Raw genomic sequence first — 15,016 nt, 5'->3', positions numbered from 1 at the left:
TTCAGTTCTGAATTAAGTCACTTACCTCCAGACAGGCTGGAACCCCAAAGTAAGCTCTTCTCCTGGGTGGCAGTTTGGTGTTGAGAAAAAATAGCTTGAAAACTCAGAAGCACTCTACTAATGTAAAGCCTTGTTATCTTTCTTCGCCAACTATGGAGCAATCTAGAGAAATTAACCCTCTCATTTGTTAACCTCAATAACAGGCTTTAACAGATCGGTAGCCATGGATGGCTCAGATAATTGTTCTAATTAGTTTGGTATGGAGGGAGGCAGGGACAGGCAGGATTTGGAGCTCAAGTAATTAAGCCTAAATTAAAAGAAAAAAAAAATGAAGAGTTTATGCCTTACATTTTGGACATGTGGATTCCAGATGTTATGGAAGAAATTTTACTACTAAGTAGGCCACTTTTTGCAGTTGAGGAGAGGGTTGGAGGGGAAGGCCTGAAGCAGAACTTGGTAAAAAGAGGAAAGGAAGGTTCTATTGACTGTTAAATCCTGTGTGTGTGTGTGTGTGTGTGTGTGTCCAAACTGAAAGCCAGCAAAAACTAGCAAAAGGGTCTTAAGCTCCTCCTGGCATGTGAGCCTCAGAGGAGTTAATTCCAAGTTGGCTCTTGCTTGTAACTCTGCTTGCAGGCAAATCACCTCCTCAGGAAGTGACTTTTGTGACTCCATTGCAGTTTCTAAATTTAAAATGTTAATGCAGGTTCCCCAGCGTGCACTAGAGAAGGTTGCTAGAATTTTGGTCCCACTAGAAAGAGAGACAGGTACTTATGCCAGGAATGGAACTGCACTTTTACTTCAATAATATGCACCAAACACTCTGTTTTTTTTCTTTTTCAGAAAATGGTAAACACAGGGAAAGGAACAGGAGTTCCAGACCCTGGGAACCAAAATATTACAGACACACAGGAAATGACTTTTCAAATCCAGCCTGTAAACCTGTCATTTTGTGGGCTCATCTGTGAACCTAGAAATGAGAGACAAAGATCACAGAGAAGACAATCCTATATTCTGGCAAGGCTGTACCGGAGGGCCTCTGGAGGCCTTCCCACACCCTAGTGCGATGATTCTAAACTCAAGCTATCATTTGAAAGGGTAGAAAAAATACTTGAGGCAAAATTCATGATTTACAGCTATTTCACTTTGCGTAAAAAACTGTAGACTTTGAAAAAGAGCTGAAAAGCTAAAAAATATTTTTGGAGGGAGAGAGGTATATCCTCAGCCCTATTACTTTAAGGTTTTCAATTAAAATACTCCAAATATGTGATAAATAAGCTACTAAGTCATTGAAATAGGCATCAATCTTCCTAAAACATGTATTTATTGACTTTCCATAGCATTAAACAAATGCTATGCCTCTGGTTAGTCAACTGGTTTGGGATTCATTAATTCTCCAAATATTTGTATTCTGAGTGCCTTCTAGGGGTAAGACATCCTTTGAATGAAACACATACAAATTAATAAGTCAATCTATAGGTTCATTCAGGCGCTCCTTCCTCCCCTCCAGTGCAGCAGCAGGAGCGCACTGGGTCTGGAGCCAGACTGTCTGCTGTCCCAGCTCTACCACCTGGAGCAAATCACTTAACCTCTCTGTACCTCAGTTTTCTCCCCCGGGGTATGTAGGGCTAGGACTAGCACCTACCTCATCAAATTAAATGAGTTAATACATGTAAAGCACCAAGAACAATGCCTGGCACATAGTAATGTAATCAAATCCAAGTTCATCCGCCCAATTCGCAGGAAAGACAATCATTGAGTATGTAGCAAGGAGGGCGTTTGAGAGGCAGCCAAACAAGGAGACTGGAGGGCAAGCCTCAAATCCACCTCTTGGAGTGTCAGAAAGACTTAAAAGCGTATGAAAAAAGTCTGAGTAAAAAGTTGCAGCTGCACTTATTAGTCTGCAGCTGTGAGTAGTCCCATTAACCCTTTGGTTACTGGTTTCATTAAGTACTCAGCTAATGTCAGCTATTTAGTACTGAGCACAGGAAAGAGCAATGGACAGGTGCAGGAGACATAAAGAGCAAGGTGCACAGGAGAGGGAATATGTACCTGGATTCTTATCTCAGAGAATAAGAGGGAGTTCGCTAAGTAGAATGAGAAAGGCCAGGGTAAACAAATGGTACAATTGAACACACAGAACTATGAAACTAGCATACCTGGGAAATTATAAATGACTCATTAGAGGGGGATTATTAAGTATGTGAGAACAAGGGGAGAAAACCCTTAGAATTTAGTAACTAAACCCATGTGAAGCAGAGGGCAGATTTTTGGGTTGATGGTAACTCTATTAGCCAGAAACAAAATATAGGAGGTGGTATGGGTTTTGACACCATGTGTTTGGTTTTGGACATACATAATGTGAGTGGCCCTTGAGACTCAAGCAGAGATGTACAATTGGATACACAAATCTAGGGTTTTACAAGAACATTCTGACAAACCATACAGTGTAGGGAACCATCATAGTGTTACTGTGGTAGTCATGAACTTGGCTGAAATTGTCAAGAACCAGTGTAGACAACGAGAAGGCAACAACATAGGCTACACTGGCATTCAAGGGCAACCAGAAGTGAAGGAGCCAGAGAGACCAGAGAGAAGAAATAAAGAAGAGAACCAGGATAACATGGGACCTTATAAGAAACCAAGGGAGTAGAGTTTCACACCAATTAGGATATTTTGGATGGAAAATGACAAAACTGAACTCGAACTGGTTTAAGTTGTTAAGATTTATTGGCCTATATAACTGGAAACACAGCCTCTGGAGGATCACCCCTAAACCAGAGGGGGAAAATTCAGTTCACCATCACCAACTAGGAGTTATATCGAGTGCCTTCTATGTGCCAGGCATTGTTCTAGTCAATGACAGAACAGGCAGAGTCCCTCTTCTGTGGACTATACATACAAATGCTTCTTGGTATCTTTTTTCTTTTTTTTTCCATTACAATGCAATGCCATGTTTCATATTGGGAAAACTGTGTAAAGAAAAAAGAGAAAGCTTTAGAATTTAATGAAAAGTCCAAAACACTTGCTGGGAATTTACCACTTTTTTTTTTTTTTTCTAAGAATGCCTGGAACTTCTGTACTAAGTGATAATGGAGTAGTAAAATAGAGCAGTTCAATATGGACACAAAAACACGAACATCCAAAATACCACCAATGACATATTTTAAAGTCCAGCTATGGTTTTAATTAGTCAAAAATTTGACTTATTCAAAGTTGCTGAGTTTATTCAGATACCTGTAAAAATAACTATATTTTAAAAATATCTCTAGTAGGGCTTTGTATCTGGTGTGGCAACATGTTTTATATGTAGGTCATGTTCAAACCTGCATTAGCCCATTTATATTTTAATTAAATATATGTAGAGTTGGCAATAAAAGAAAATTTCACTCTGCCTTTATATCCAGCTGAGCAGTATTATTCCTCATATCCCTGTCTCTTCTCCTGACGCCTTAGTTCAAGCAGATCCTTACCGCTCTACTGAACTGCTGCAGCTGGTCAGACTCAGTCCCTGCATGTCCTTCCTCCTAATGGCTACCAACGTGACTTTGCTTAAAGATGGACCCTTTGTTCCTAACACAATGCTTTACACCAAGAGGTACTCCATAAACCTTACATGGAATGGGATTGCAGATTCTGAAGCTAACTAAGCATAGTTGTGGGTATATTGCTGTAGCTGGCTGGGTCTGTTTTTTCAATTTCCGTAATTTCGAAATGATAAAACCTACCTCATTAGGTTTTTGGAAAATAAAATGCTATGATTCAACTTTGTGAACTCAAAAGCACTACACAGCATTAACGGTTTAAACTAGGAAGTTGCAAGTTTGCAAATAAGTTCCAGTAATATTTGTATTTTAATGGTTAAAAAGCAGTGTCAATTTTTCTCAGTAATGTCCTTCGATTCCAGTTAGAATGTTTTCCACATAACTCCATAATGCTATTCACACATTGAATTTTAAAATATGACCCACAAATGCTTAGTTCTTCTCAAATTTTATCCTTGCACAAAAGAAAGCCATTTATGCCTGATGTGGCTTCACTTCCTTAAAGATGAGGAAACAATCAGGAATATTAAGTGACTTGATTAATCATCACTTGATGATTAAGTGACTAAAAAAAGAAACAACTTGGATAGAGATCCCTTTCCCCTTTTGTTTTTGGCCATATTCTGAAAAGAAACCCAATGAAACACATACGGCAGATTCAGACTGCTCAAAAATATTTAGCCTCCTTCTTCCTAAATTAGAACTACCTTGACCTGTACTCACATCGGTATACATCTCCCAGCCGGTTACGTAATGATATCACAAGTGTAGCCACTACCTGTCCTGTCTAAAGTATCAATCCCTCTTCTAATAAAGTGGTATTTATTCCTCCCCACCACCCCAATTCGGTTATCTTCTAGAAGGGGGGCTCAAAGCACCACTAGGGACTGATCTAATGAGCTTTTGTTGTCATAAACAAATCAACGAGAGCTGGGAGTTGAACCAATGGGTGATAAAGAGGTTAGATTTCCAGACAGTGGCTTGCTGGTTTTGTTTTGTTGTTGTATGAGGTGTACCTTCATGCTAGTTTTTAAATCTTGTAGTATTCCAATAGCTTCTTGAGGTATCTGCTCTACTAACACATGTATCCAGACTACAGACTTCTCCAGATCTGGGAATCACAGCCTCAGAATTATAATTCTATTTGTTTAGTTTGGTGTCATACTGGAGTCATGCTTTATCACTTGATGCCATTCCTTAATATGATACCTCCAAATTATTCACATACAAAGGCTTTAAACTAAAAACTTCTTGCTTTACAAATTACTTCAATTTTGGGAATCATATAGCTATAAACCTAAAGGATAAGCAGCTATACAATTAGTTTTTTTAAGTGTGAGGTCTACTGAAGCCATCATACTGTTATGTTCCTTCCTCATTCCACAAAACACCATGGCTAGCATCGTATCTTTTAATACCTTTTACAAATCTTAGTCTACTTAATCCATGTTCTAACTACACGAATTTTATAGCTTTTCAAATACTGGTTTCCAGTATTGAGAAAAACAACTGGACTGGGGATTTTTTTTTTTTTTAACTCAAAGTCTTTTTCTCATACACTGAATGTGCAGGTCCTGTAATTAAGTCTTGTCTCTTAAAGGCATTACGAATCATGAAATGACGATACAATGTATAACCTCTCCTTTTTATAGTTTAAAATGCTACAAATAAGGGCACTGCATTTTGGACTGTAGAAGTAAAATCAAAGATTATTCATTTCTCGACCACCCCTTGCTTTCTTGTTTATTACTATATGCAAAGCATTAAAATAGGAACCATGTAAAGATGATCCAATAGAAGTAGTGTTGCCAGATAATGCACAAGATACTCAGTTAAATCTGAGTTTCAGATAAAGTTTTAGTGTAAGTTGTCCCAAATATTACACATACAAAAACATGTTGTTACTATAAAATTCAAATTTAACTGGGTATCCTGTATTTTTGTTTGCTACATCTGGCAATTCTTTATACAGAATCCTTATCTTCAGCAAACTATTTAACAGGGAAATTAAGGAAAAACCATCACATAAGACTTACATGATAAGGTGCAGTAATACAATCAGGGAAGAGGAAGATCTCCCTACTTACCACAGAGAGTACCTAAAAGAGAGGACAAGTGCAATTCCTTTAGAAGACAACTAAATTTTGAGTGGTGGGTAGGTGGCTTAATTTGATGATTTTGGAAGTCAAGTATCCTGAGTTAAGTCACAAAATCATTGCTCACTCGCTATGGAAACTTGAGTAAGTTAATCTCTATTATAAAATGAAGCCACTAATCTCTGCTTTACCAGGCTGTCTGAAGAGCAGAGAAAAAGCACCCACGAAGCACCTGGAACACAAGAGGCACTCCCTAAATGGTAATACCTACTATTAAAACACCATGTGGCAAAGAGGTTACTTGTCACAGACAAATATTCAAATGTTAATGTTATGCAATAATAGCAATATTGAATAAGTAATTTTATTTCCATGATCTATTTACACTGTACAAACACTGTTGAAAAGCACCCTACAAGTTCACAGTACATTACAATATATTTACTTTAAAAATATATTCCTTTATAAAAGGTTCATAGAACATTGGCATGTCGACGTGTGACAAAACTTTCAAAGTATGTCACCAACTCTGTGATAGCAAGAATGCTTCCAAGTGTTGTCAATTTCACAATCACAAATCACCACTTGAGTTTTAAATAAAGTTTTAAATAAAAAAATGAATTCTACAGTGGAAAGTTCCCATAGCAATACTTATTAATTAACATGTACTTTCATGGAGATGTTGTTTCATAATAATTTAAAATATCAACTTAATCTGCCCCAAAAAACCGTTTCAACAAGTTTCGCAGTCCAGAAATTCTTGTGATTTGTCATTTTCTACTTTTTCTTCTTTGTTGGTTCTCCTGGTTCTACTTTGCGCTTTTTAGAAGTATGCTCATCTTTTTCATCATCTTTAAACAGGAAAGGAAAAGTTTCAATCAGTAATTTAAAAAAAAAAGTTAAGTATTAAAATTTGATTGACTTTAGACCAAAATCATTATCTTCAACTTATGTTTCTTTCAGTATCCTAATAAAAACCAAAAATTAACTTTTAGATCTCTGATTTTAAAGTGCAGGTAGAAATAAGAAATTAATTGTAGTGTTATACAAAATTCACAAAGTGACCTGTTAGTGCTGGATTCAGGTACTTTAAAATGAGAAAACCAGATCTGTTCTGAAAAAAAGCTATCCCATATATATTCTACAGCTTATATACTGTATATATTTAAATAATCTACACCTTGTAACAATGAACACATTCTGCTCTTTTTACCAAGAGTATCGATCCAACCATGACACTGTTTAAGCAGTGATCAGCTGTTCTTTCCTTTCAAATCTGCTTTCTCTCCTCACAGAACAACTCCCTTCTCTATTTACAACCCCCATTCTTATTATTTTGAAATTTAAAAAACACTCACAGGTAGATGTTTCACTGAAACTGTATTCTCTCTGAACAAATGTGTGGCTTTATTTTAAGAACTCCATTTAGATAGAATACTATGTAGAAGGAATTAATTTTAAAATATACATTTATTTTAAGCACATTACTGAACTCACTGCATTTTTGGCTTTACTTTCTCAATCAACAGATACCAAAAGTTCAACAACTATCATATGGTGGTCTATAAAATATTTTGATGTTGAAAGGGGCCTTTATATGAAAAAACTGGGGAAGCAGGGGCACCTGACTGGCTCAGTCAGTAAAGCATACAACTCTTGATCTTGAGATCATGAGTTCAAGCCCCATGTTGGGAGTAGAGCTTACTTAATAAAATAATAATAATAATAATAATAATAATAAATAAATTTTTTAAAAATAAAAAATTGGGGAAGCTGCTGATATCACACCCTAAACTCCTTATGGAGGAAATACATTTACAACCTTAAGCCTTCAGTTCCCTTCTCCTAACTGTACCATACTCAGAATATCTCCTTTTGTTGATGTGGAGAATAATTAGAAACAACTGCGGGTGATTCATCTGCATTCATCTTCAAGCTCAGTATGGTGATGTTATTCCTATATTTCATAAAGCACTTATGGATTTACATATATATATTTATATTATAAGCAGTAAGATAAAATAAAATTAATTGAATCATCATAGGAATTTACAAACGAGGGTTTTAATCAGTACTGTTTATCATATATACACAAAAATAATGTACAAACCAACTGATGTGGCACACAGCTCGAATACTCCAAGGCCTTTGTTTTTTTTTTTAATTATTTAATCATCATCATTGCTTGAGATTATTTTCAATAGTATAAAAACCAAAATTACTTTCTAACTCTGCTATAAAATCCACTGTTGACATATTAAAAAGATGATCCTGAGATAGTTCGAAAAATGATTTCCTATCAGTAATTTGAAGAGCTAATGCCACCTAGTGACAAAACAAGGCATTACCTTAAAAACCAGAACAGGAAAAATAAAAGAAACAAAACCACCCTGAAATGTTCATTTATCAAGATTAGTGACTTTCTAGTCTGTGCCATATACCACAGATGATGCACTAGTAAGGAAACAATTCTTCTATATGGAATTCATGCCACCTGAGGTAAATAAGTTTACATTAATATGAACTTTCTAAATTCTTTAAAAAAAAAAAAGGAAAGCATTAGCTACTTTAGCTAGGATTTCACGATTAAGTACACGTCAATAAAGCTACAATTAATATCTAAGCCTTAGTGATCTGCATTTCACAATTACCAAACAAGAAGTGCTGGCAAGTAGCAAGACTTGGTGAGTTTTGAATCTTTCCCAGATCTTTAAAAAAAAAAAAAGGGGGTGGGGCATCTGGGTGGCTCAGTTGGTGAAGCATCTGACTTCAGCTCAGGTCCTATCTCACAGTTCCTGGGTTTGAGCCCTGCACTGGGCTGTGTGCTGACAGCTGGGAGGCTGGAGCTTGCTTCAGATTCTATGTCTCCCTCTCTCTGCCCCTACCCCAATCACACTCTGTCTCTCTCTCAAAAAATAAACACTGGGACACCTGGGTGGCTCAACTGGTTGGCGCCCAACTTCGGCTCAGGTCATGATCTCAAGGTTTGTGTGTTCGAGCCCCGCGTCAGGCTCTGTGCTTACAGCCTGCTTTGGATTCTGTATCTCTCTCTCTGCCCCTCCCCTTTAGCACTCTCTCTCTCTCTTTCTCTAATATATAAATATTAAAAAAATTTAAAAAAATACAAATAAAATAAATATTTAAAAAAACTTGAAAAAAATCTGGAATAAGTTAACTGGCAAAAAAAGGCTAAAGTCCAAAAAATGAGAAGGAGGGGGCACCTGGCTGGCTCAGTTGGTTAAGTGGTTAAGTGACCAACTCCTGATCTCCACTCAGGTTCTGATTTCCCAGTTGGTGGGATCCAGCATCGTGCTGGGCTCTGCACTGACAGCACAGAGCCGGCCTGGGATTCTCTCTCCCTCTCTCTCTACCCCTCCCCCCACTTTCTCGCTCTCAAATATAAACATTTAAAAAAATGAGAAGGGAAAGTAAAAATAATTTAATAACCTAAAAATTAAATAATTTAAGAGAATGGAATTTATTAAACAAGATATTTTATAAGTTAAAAAAATACAGGTAAAAAATGATTAATTTTATAGTGACTCTGTGAACATGGTATGGGATTCTGAATGGTTAACCAACATTAGAGTCCAAATTAAAAATTTCAGGATCAGGGCACCTAAGCATCTCAGTCGGTAAGGTGTCCAACTCTTGATCTCAGTTCAGGTCATGATCTTACGGTTCGTGAGATCAAGCCCCTTGACAGGCTCTGTGCTGATAGCGTGGAGCCTGCTTAGGATTCTCTCCCTCTCTCTCTCTCTCAAAATAAACTTAAAAAAAAAAAAAAAAAAAAAGACGTCAGGATTATCTTTTAACCTTACGATCCAGGATTAAACTTTTAACCTTATGATTCTGTTGATATTGTATACATATACACTTGCTGTTGGAGGACTATCATATAATCAAAAGAACAGATATCATCTATGGGAATTACAATATTCCCACACCTATCTGAACTCAATACCTAACTGAACTCTGAATTACCTATCTGAACTCAATAAGCAAGCTGGAAAAAAGACAATTCTTTGTTTGTCCTGCTATATAACCCTCACTTTTTCCATATAGGAACAAAGACAGAGCACCAACCTATAGTACCTTGCTTGAATATCAACTTTAGTGGTCTTACTTTCTACAAAACAGCTACAAGCACTACAGCTTGCAAAACAGTAAGAGACTAAACCCCAAATTAATGAGGCACCATTTCCATTTAAAGACCTGAATTTTTCTTTTTCTGCCTCTTCCTAGTTGTGCGAATTTGCTTAGGCCAATTCTTTAATCTGAGACTGTTTCCTTGTCTATAAAATAGTAACAATGAATCATGTACCATTTCTGTACTAGGCTGCTAAGGACAATGAATTCTAAAAATTGTGTGAAAGTACCTATTTGCAGCTTGGCATTTTCTAATTTTGTGACTGTGGACAAGTCACATGAAGTTCTCATTTCCATATTTCCCTATGTGGTTTTACAAGGTGTTGTAAGGATTAAACATTATTTATGCAAAAGTGTTTTTATTAATTACATAAAATACCCTACTATGAAGTTTTTTAAATGCCAACTTCATTTTGGCATCTCTAAAAGGATGCCATTTACTGAAGATATGCCTTCATTAGTGACTTCTAATCCGCATTGGGACATCAGTAAAAGAAACAGAAAAGCCAAGTAGACTCAAAACTGAACAACTACCAGTTATCCTTTCTCTTAAAACACTCTGCCTGGTTGTAAAAGGAGCTAAGTAGCCCTTGATTCATGAAACCATCAGAAATTTGTTTAACTGGCATGCCCTTTCATAAAAATTTAGTATAATTCAACAATTATCAACTGAGTATTAAAAAATATTTTTTTTAATGTTTATTTATTTTTGAGACAGAGAGACCTCTGAGCATGAGTGGGGGAGGGGCAGAAAGAGAGGGAGACACAGAATTCCAAAGCAGGTCCAGGCTCTGAGCTCTCAGCACAGAGCCCAATGTGTGATGTGTGGCTCGAACTCACAGACCCAAGAGATCATGACCTGAGCCGAAGTCTAATGCTGAACTGACTGAGCCACCCAGGCGCCCATCCACTGAGTATTTAAAATGTACTATAAACTGTACAGGAACTCCTATTCATAAAGGAGACAGATTTATGAACAAATCATCTCATAAAGAATGGTAAGTACAGGGGCGCGTGGGTGGCGCAGTCGGTTAAGCGTCCGACTTCAGCCAGGTCACGATCTCGTGGTCCGTGGGTTCGAGCCCCGCGTCAGGCTCTGGGCTGATGGCTCGGAGCCTGGAGCCTGTTTCTGATTCGGTGTCTCCCTCTCTCTCTGCCCCTCCCCCGTTCATGCTCTGTCTCTCTCTGTCCCAAAAATAAATAAAAAAAAAAAAACGTTGAAAAAAAAAAAAGAATGGTAAGTACAATCAACAGCATTAGCACATACAAGGTACAGAGGAACAAATACTGTGAAGGTGTTGACATTTTTTTCTTTGAATTGGATTTTGAAGGATGAATGAGTTTAGCAGCCAAAGGTAAGGAGGGAGGGAAGAACATTCCAGACTAATGTGCAACATATACTGAAAGGCATGGAACCGTAAGATAGCATGGTCTATTCAGTTTTCAATTTTAAGATCTTGAAGTGCTAGAAAAAGCACCATTCGAAATACAGATAGAGAGAAAGGCAGGGCCATCAGAAGGCTTTGACTCTATGCTATTTATTGGTGAAGGGTTTTAAGCAGGTGAGTTACATAATCAGATAGGACTTTTAGAAAGTGATCACTAGCTGCAGTGTGAAGGATGGAATTTGAGAGGTGGTTTGGGTAAAAGTCTGTAAGCAGAGATTACTGTGGTTACTTACGCTCTAAGTAAGAGATGAAATTATGATACCATAAACAACTAAGTCATTATCTTCCTATTACCACGCAGGGATACTCAATTAAACTCACTTTGTCACACTAATTTTGGCTTCAAATCACGACTGCTTTAATATAAAATGAAGCCTTCAGCGCTTCAAAGCTGCAATCACAAGAAAGAATCCATGCATTAACTGACTCTTGTAATAAGGCACCATAAATCACATATACTATTGGTTGGGATATTAGGGATTTTGCTTCAAAGCCTGAATAACATGATCTTTTTCTAAAACACAGTAAATACTACTGGTTGAGCTTCAGAGACTTCACTTCCAAGCCGAATATATAGGATTTTTCTCAAAAATACAGCAAAAAATAATAATCGTACACCATAATTAATTTGTTAAACCGCTAGACTTAAATTTCACTTATTAAATGTCTCCTTTTAAAACTCATCACAGGGACCAAAAGGTATTATCACAGGAGTCTGACTCGCCTTACCTGATTCCACTGTCTCCTCCCCTTCAGGCAGGAGCCTAGCTTTCTTAGCGTTCTGTGGGGCATCATCACCATTGTCCTCATATATGTTAGACCATTTTATTGCCATATCCAGCTCTGGAGGGGGAGGTTTCTTCTCAGTAGTGTAGGTCTCCGGAGGTGGTACATAGTTTGACTTCCATATTTTGAATTCCTTTGGAGGCTGTTAAGCAAACACATGAAGACGCACCGTGACGAACCGAGGTTCCTACAATCCGTTGGGCACATGCACCTCCCTGCCGTTCGCTTATTGTTCAGGCTGACTTTTTTTTTTCTTAAGGTTTAAAGACACATTTTTTTTTTCCATCAAAATCACAATACTGTTAAGTGAAAGTCAAAGGGTTCCCTATATGAATAAAGCTAATAACTTTTAATTACCAAAGAAGAATCCAGTCTCAGAGATACTACGGCAAGGCTGACCCCTTCAGGAGGTTGCAGCAGACACTGTCTTGGAGGCAGCACCGCAGGCACTTCGGCGTCAAAGGGAAGGGGTCTCGGGGAGAAGCTGCAGCGGGGGGGGCGGGGGAGTCACCACCGTTAGTCCTCGCAGCGCGGGGTCGGGGCACCGAGCGCGGAGGTTGGGTCTCCTCACAAGGGGGCGGGGGCTGCGGGTCGGTCCGACACCCACCAGGCTGGGGAAGGGGACCCGGGCTCCCCAGGGCTGGAGGTGGGAGGGGGCGGTGCGGCAACCCGCAGGAGGTGACTGCGTGTGGGGGAACAGACTGCCGGTCCCCAGGAGAGGGCTCAGGAGGAAGGGGGCGGAGGCCGGGACTACGACCGGGAAATCGGGTCGGGAACCTCACCTCCTCAGGCGCCTTAACGACGTGCCTCTCCCAGTCTATCTGTTTGTTGAGCGGATTGTAGAGAAAGGCCGGGCGAGTCACGCTCCGGAATAGTTCGTCGGGTCCCGGCAGCCTCTTCTCCTCCTTGTTCCCACAGCCTCCCGCCGACTTCGCAGGATCTGGGGCCCTGCGACTTGTTTCCTCCGGCTCGCTGTTATCCTCCTCACCCGAGGAGCCTGAGCTGCTGCTCCCATAAGCCGCGAAATAGCTCAAGGGGTCCTTCTCCTCGGCCGCCATGACGGCTGCGAGCGACGACTGTGGGCTCCGCCGGAAACCGGAAGCTGCTCCAAGGGCCCGCCCCACGGCTGGCTCCGCCCCAAGTCTCGCAGAGGAGTTCGGGGCCTGCGCCCCCCAGCGGCTACGACGCGTTCCTGCTTCTCGGCCAGGGTCTTAGGATGGAGGCGGGGCGCGCACATTGCCGAGCAGGGTCTGCTTCTGCTCCTTCCCGAGGAACCCTGAGAAGAGGCAGGTCCTGAACCAGTGGTCCCAACAAAGCTCTCAGCTTTCAATAAGAATTTATTAAAGGCAGACAAGAAATAAGATTTTTTTTTTTCACTGCCGCTTCACCTTAGCCATTGCTCAGAGACACCAGGATTTCTTCTGATCCCACTACATCGCTTCTTCAAAATGAAGATTACTCTCAGTATGCTTGCCTCCCTCAGTCGTCCTGGAACACTTCTATGGGTTGTGGACTTAACACGTCACAAACTAAATCCTCTCCTGCTTGACCTCATTTCCAGTGGACTCTGAACAACTCTCTTTAATGAAATTCCTCTTGGATTGATTGCATCCACGATTCAGCGGGTCTCAAACTCTCTGGCTTCTCATTGTCAGCTTCCTTCCATTCTTGCTTTGCCCTGTATGGCACTTAAGCGCTGGTGTGTCCCCACATATTATGCCATCTTTCAACAATACAATATAATTTTGTAGAGGGTATTACAAAGTTGCAAATCAGCCCATCTCTTTACATGGCATTAGCTACCTATGCTTGTGACTCCCAAATCTGTGTCTCCAGCCGCAATTTTTCACTCCAAGCTCTGGACCAGATCTCCACCTGGCTCTCAAACTTTCCATGTGGAGCCTCCTGATGAAGCCTCAAACACTCAATTACTGCATCAGTAACTTGTCTTTCCATATGACTTGTTTCTGCCTGTGTTCCCTCTCTTAGTAAATGATATAACCTAGTCACCACTGAAACTAGAAATCTTTTATTTCTCCTGGTGATCTAAGAGGGAATGATACCTAAATGAAAGTGAAAAAGTTGGTTGTGAACGTGTACAGTACCCGGGGAAGGATGCCTGCTCATTCAGACGATACACACATTCATAACTTGCTGTTCCTGCTGGAAGTAGGCTCCAGAGGGCAGAGCTATGTCTGTCTTGTTCACTCCTTCCCAGAGGAGGAGCTGGACTGCGTTTTGTGCATTTTTGTATTCCTGATACCCAGCTCAGTGCCTTTCATTGATCAGTAAATAATGTGGAATATATAGTAATTTATGAGTGTGTAGTTTTGGATGGGTTTTCTCAAAATTTTCCATCCAAGTACCTGTGTTGACAAAGGAAAATGATGGCCCTAAAGTGCAAAGTTTGGGGGTACCCAAAACCAACCTCACTTTTTTAAAGAAAATTTATTGTCAAGTTAGCCAACATACAGTGTATACAGTGTAGTCTTAGCTTTGGGAGTAGATTCCCATGATTCATCACATACAATATCTGGTGCTCATCCCAACATGTGCCCTCCTCAATGTCCATCACCCATTTTTCCTGCCCACCCCCCAGCACCCCGCCATCAACCCTGTATGTTTTCTGTATTTAAGAGTTTCTTATGGTTTGCCTCCCTGTTTGTAACTTATTTTTCTTTTGTTAAATTTCTCAAATTCCACATATGAGTGAAAACATATGGTATCTATCTTTCCCTGAGGGACTTATTTCACTTAGCAAAATACCCTCCAGTTCCATCCACGTCGTTGCAAATGGCAAGATTCAATTCTTTTTCATCACCGAGTAGTATCCCATTATATATATACATACCACATCTTCTTTATGCATTATGGACATTTGGGCTCTTTGCATAATTTGGATATTGTTGATAGTGCTGCTTATAAACATTGGGGTACATGTGCCCCTACAAATCAGTACTCCTGTATCTTTTGGATAAATTCCTAGTAGTGCTAT

At 39.5% G+C, this 15,016-nt stretch overlaps 1 protein-coding gene across 2 annotated transcripts; it reads right to left on the bottom strand.

Annotated features, from left to right (window-relative positions):
- Window positions 1-2,672: 2,672 nt before the first annotated feature.
- CC1H1orf52 (chromosome C1 C1orf52 homolog) lies at window positions 2,673-13,134 on the bottom strand. Of its 2 annotated transcripts, XM_049618485.1 has the most exons (4): window positions 12,804-13,134; window positions 11,965-12,163; window positions 5,579-5,641; window positions 2,673-2,969 (listed from the first exon to the last, which is right to left on the bottom strand). In XM_049618485.1, the coding sequence occupies exons 1-3, from the start codon at window positions 13,077-13,079 to the stop codon at window positions 5,622-5,624; spliced, it is 495 nt and encodes a 164-aa protein (XP_049474442.1). In that variant the 5' UTR covers window positions 13,080-13,134; the 3' UTR covers window positions 2,673-2,969; window positions 5,579-5,621. The 2 variants fall into 2 exon arrangements, with proteins under 2 accessions (XP_049474442.1, XP_049474441.1); XM_049618484.1 differs by lacking the exons at window positions 2,673-2,969; window positions 5,579-5,641 and adding an exon at window positions 5,649-6,489 and having other exon boundaries at window positions 12,804-13,132.
- Between the last annotated feature and the right edge of the window lie 1,882 nt (window positions 13,135-15,016).

The sequence above is a fragment of the Panthera uncia genome (genome assembly GCF_023721935.1).
Source record: "Panthera uncia isolate 11264 chromosome C1 unlocalized genomic scaffold, Puncia_PCG_1.0 HiC_scaffold_4, whole genome shotgun sequence".
NCBI classification, from domain to species: domain Eukaryota; kingdom Metazoa; phylum Chordata; class Mammalia; order Carnivora; family Felidae; genus Panthera; species Panthera uncia.
Note: the sequence above shows the minus strand (reverse complement) of the source record. Positions and strands in the feature narration are given on the sequence as shown.

Excerpts from the sequence above, each read along its gene's own strand:
- CC1H1orf52 (XM_049618484.1), bottom strand. The coding sequence starts at position 13,079 with ATGGCGGCCGAGGAGAAGGACCCCTTGAGCTATTTCGCGGCTTATGGG. Across the intron at positions 12,164-12,803 it reads TCGTTAAGGCGCCTGAGGAG|CCTCCAAAGGAATTCAAAAT; the intron begins GTGAGGTTCCCG and ends TTTGCTTAACAG. Across the intron at positions 6,490-11,964 it reads GGAGGAGACAGTGGAATCAG|ATGATGAAAAAGATGAGCAT; the intron begins GTAAGGCGAGTC and ends TCCTGTTTAAAG.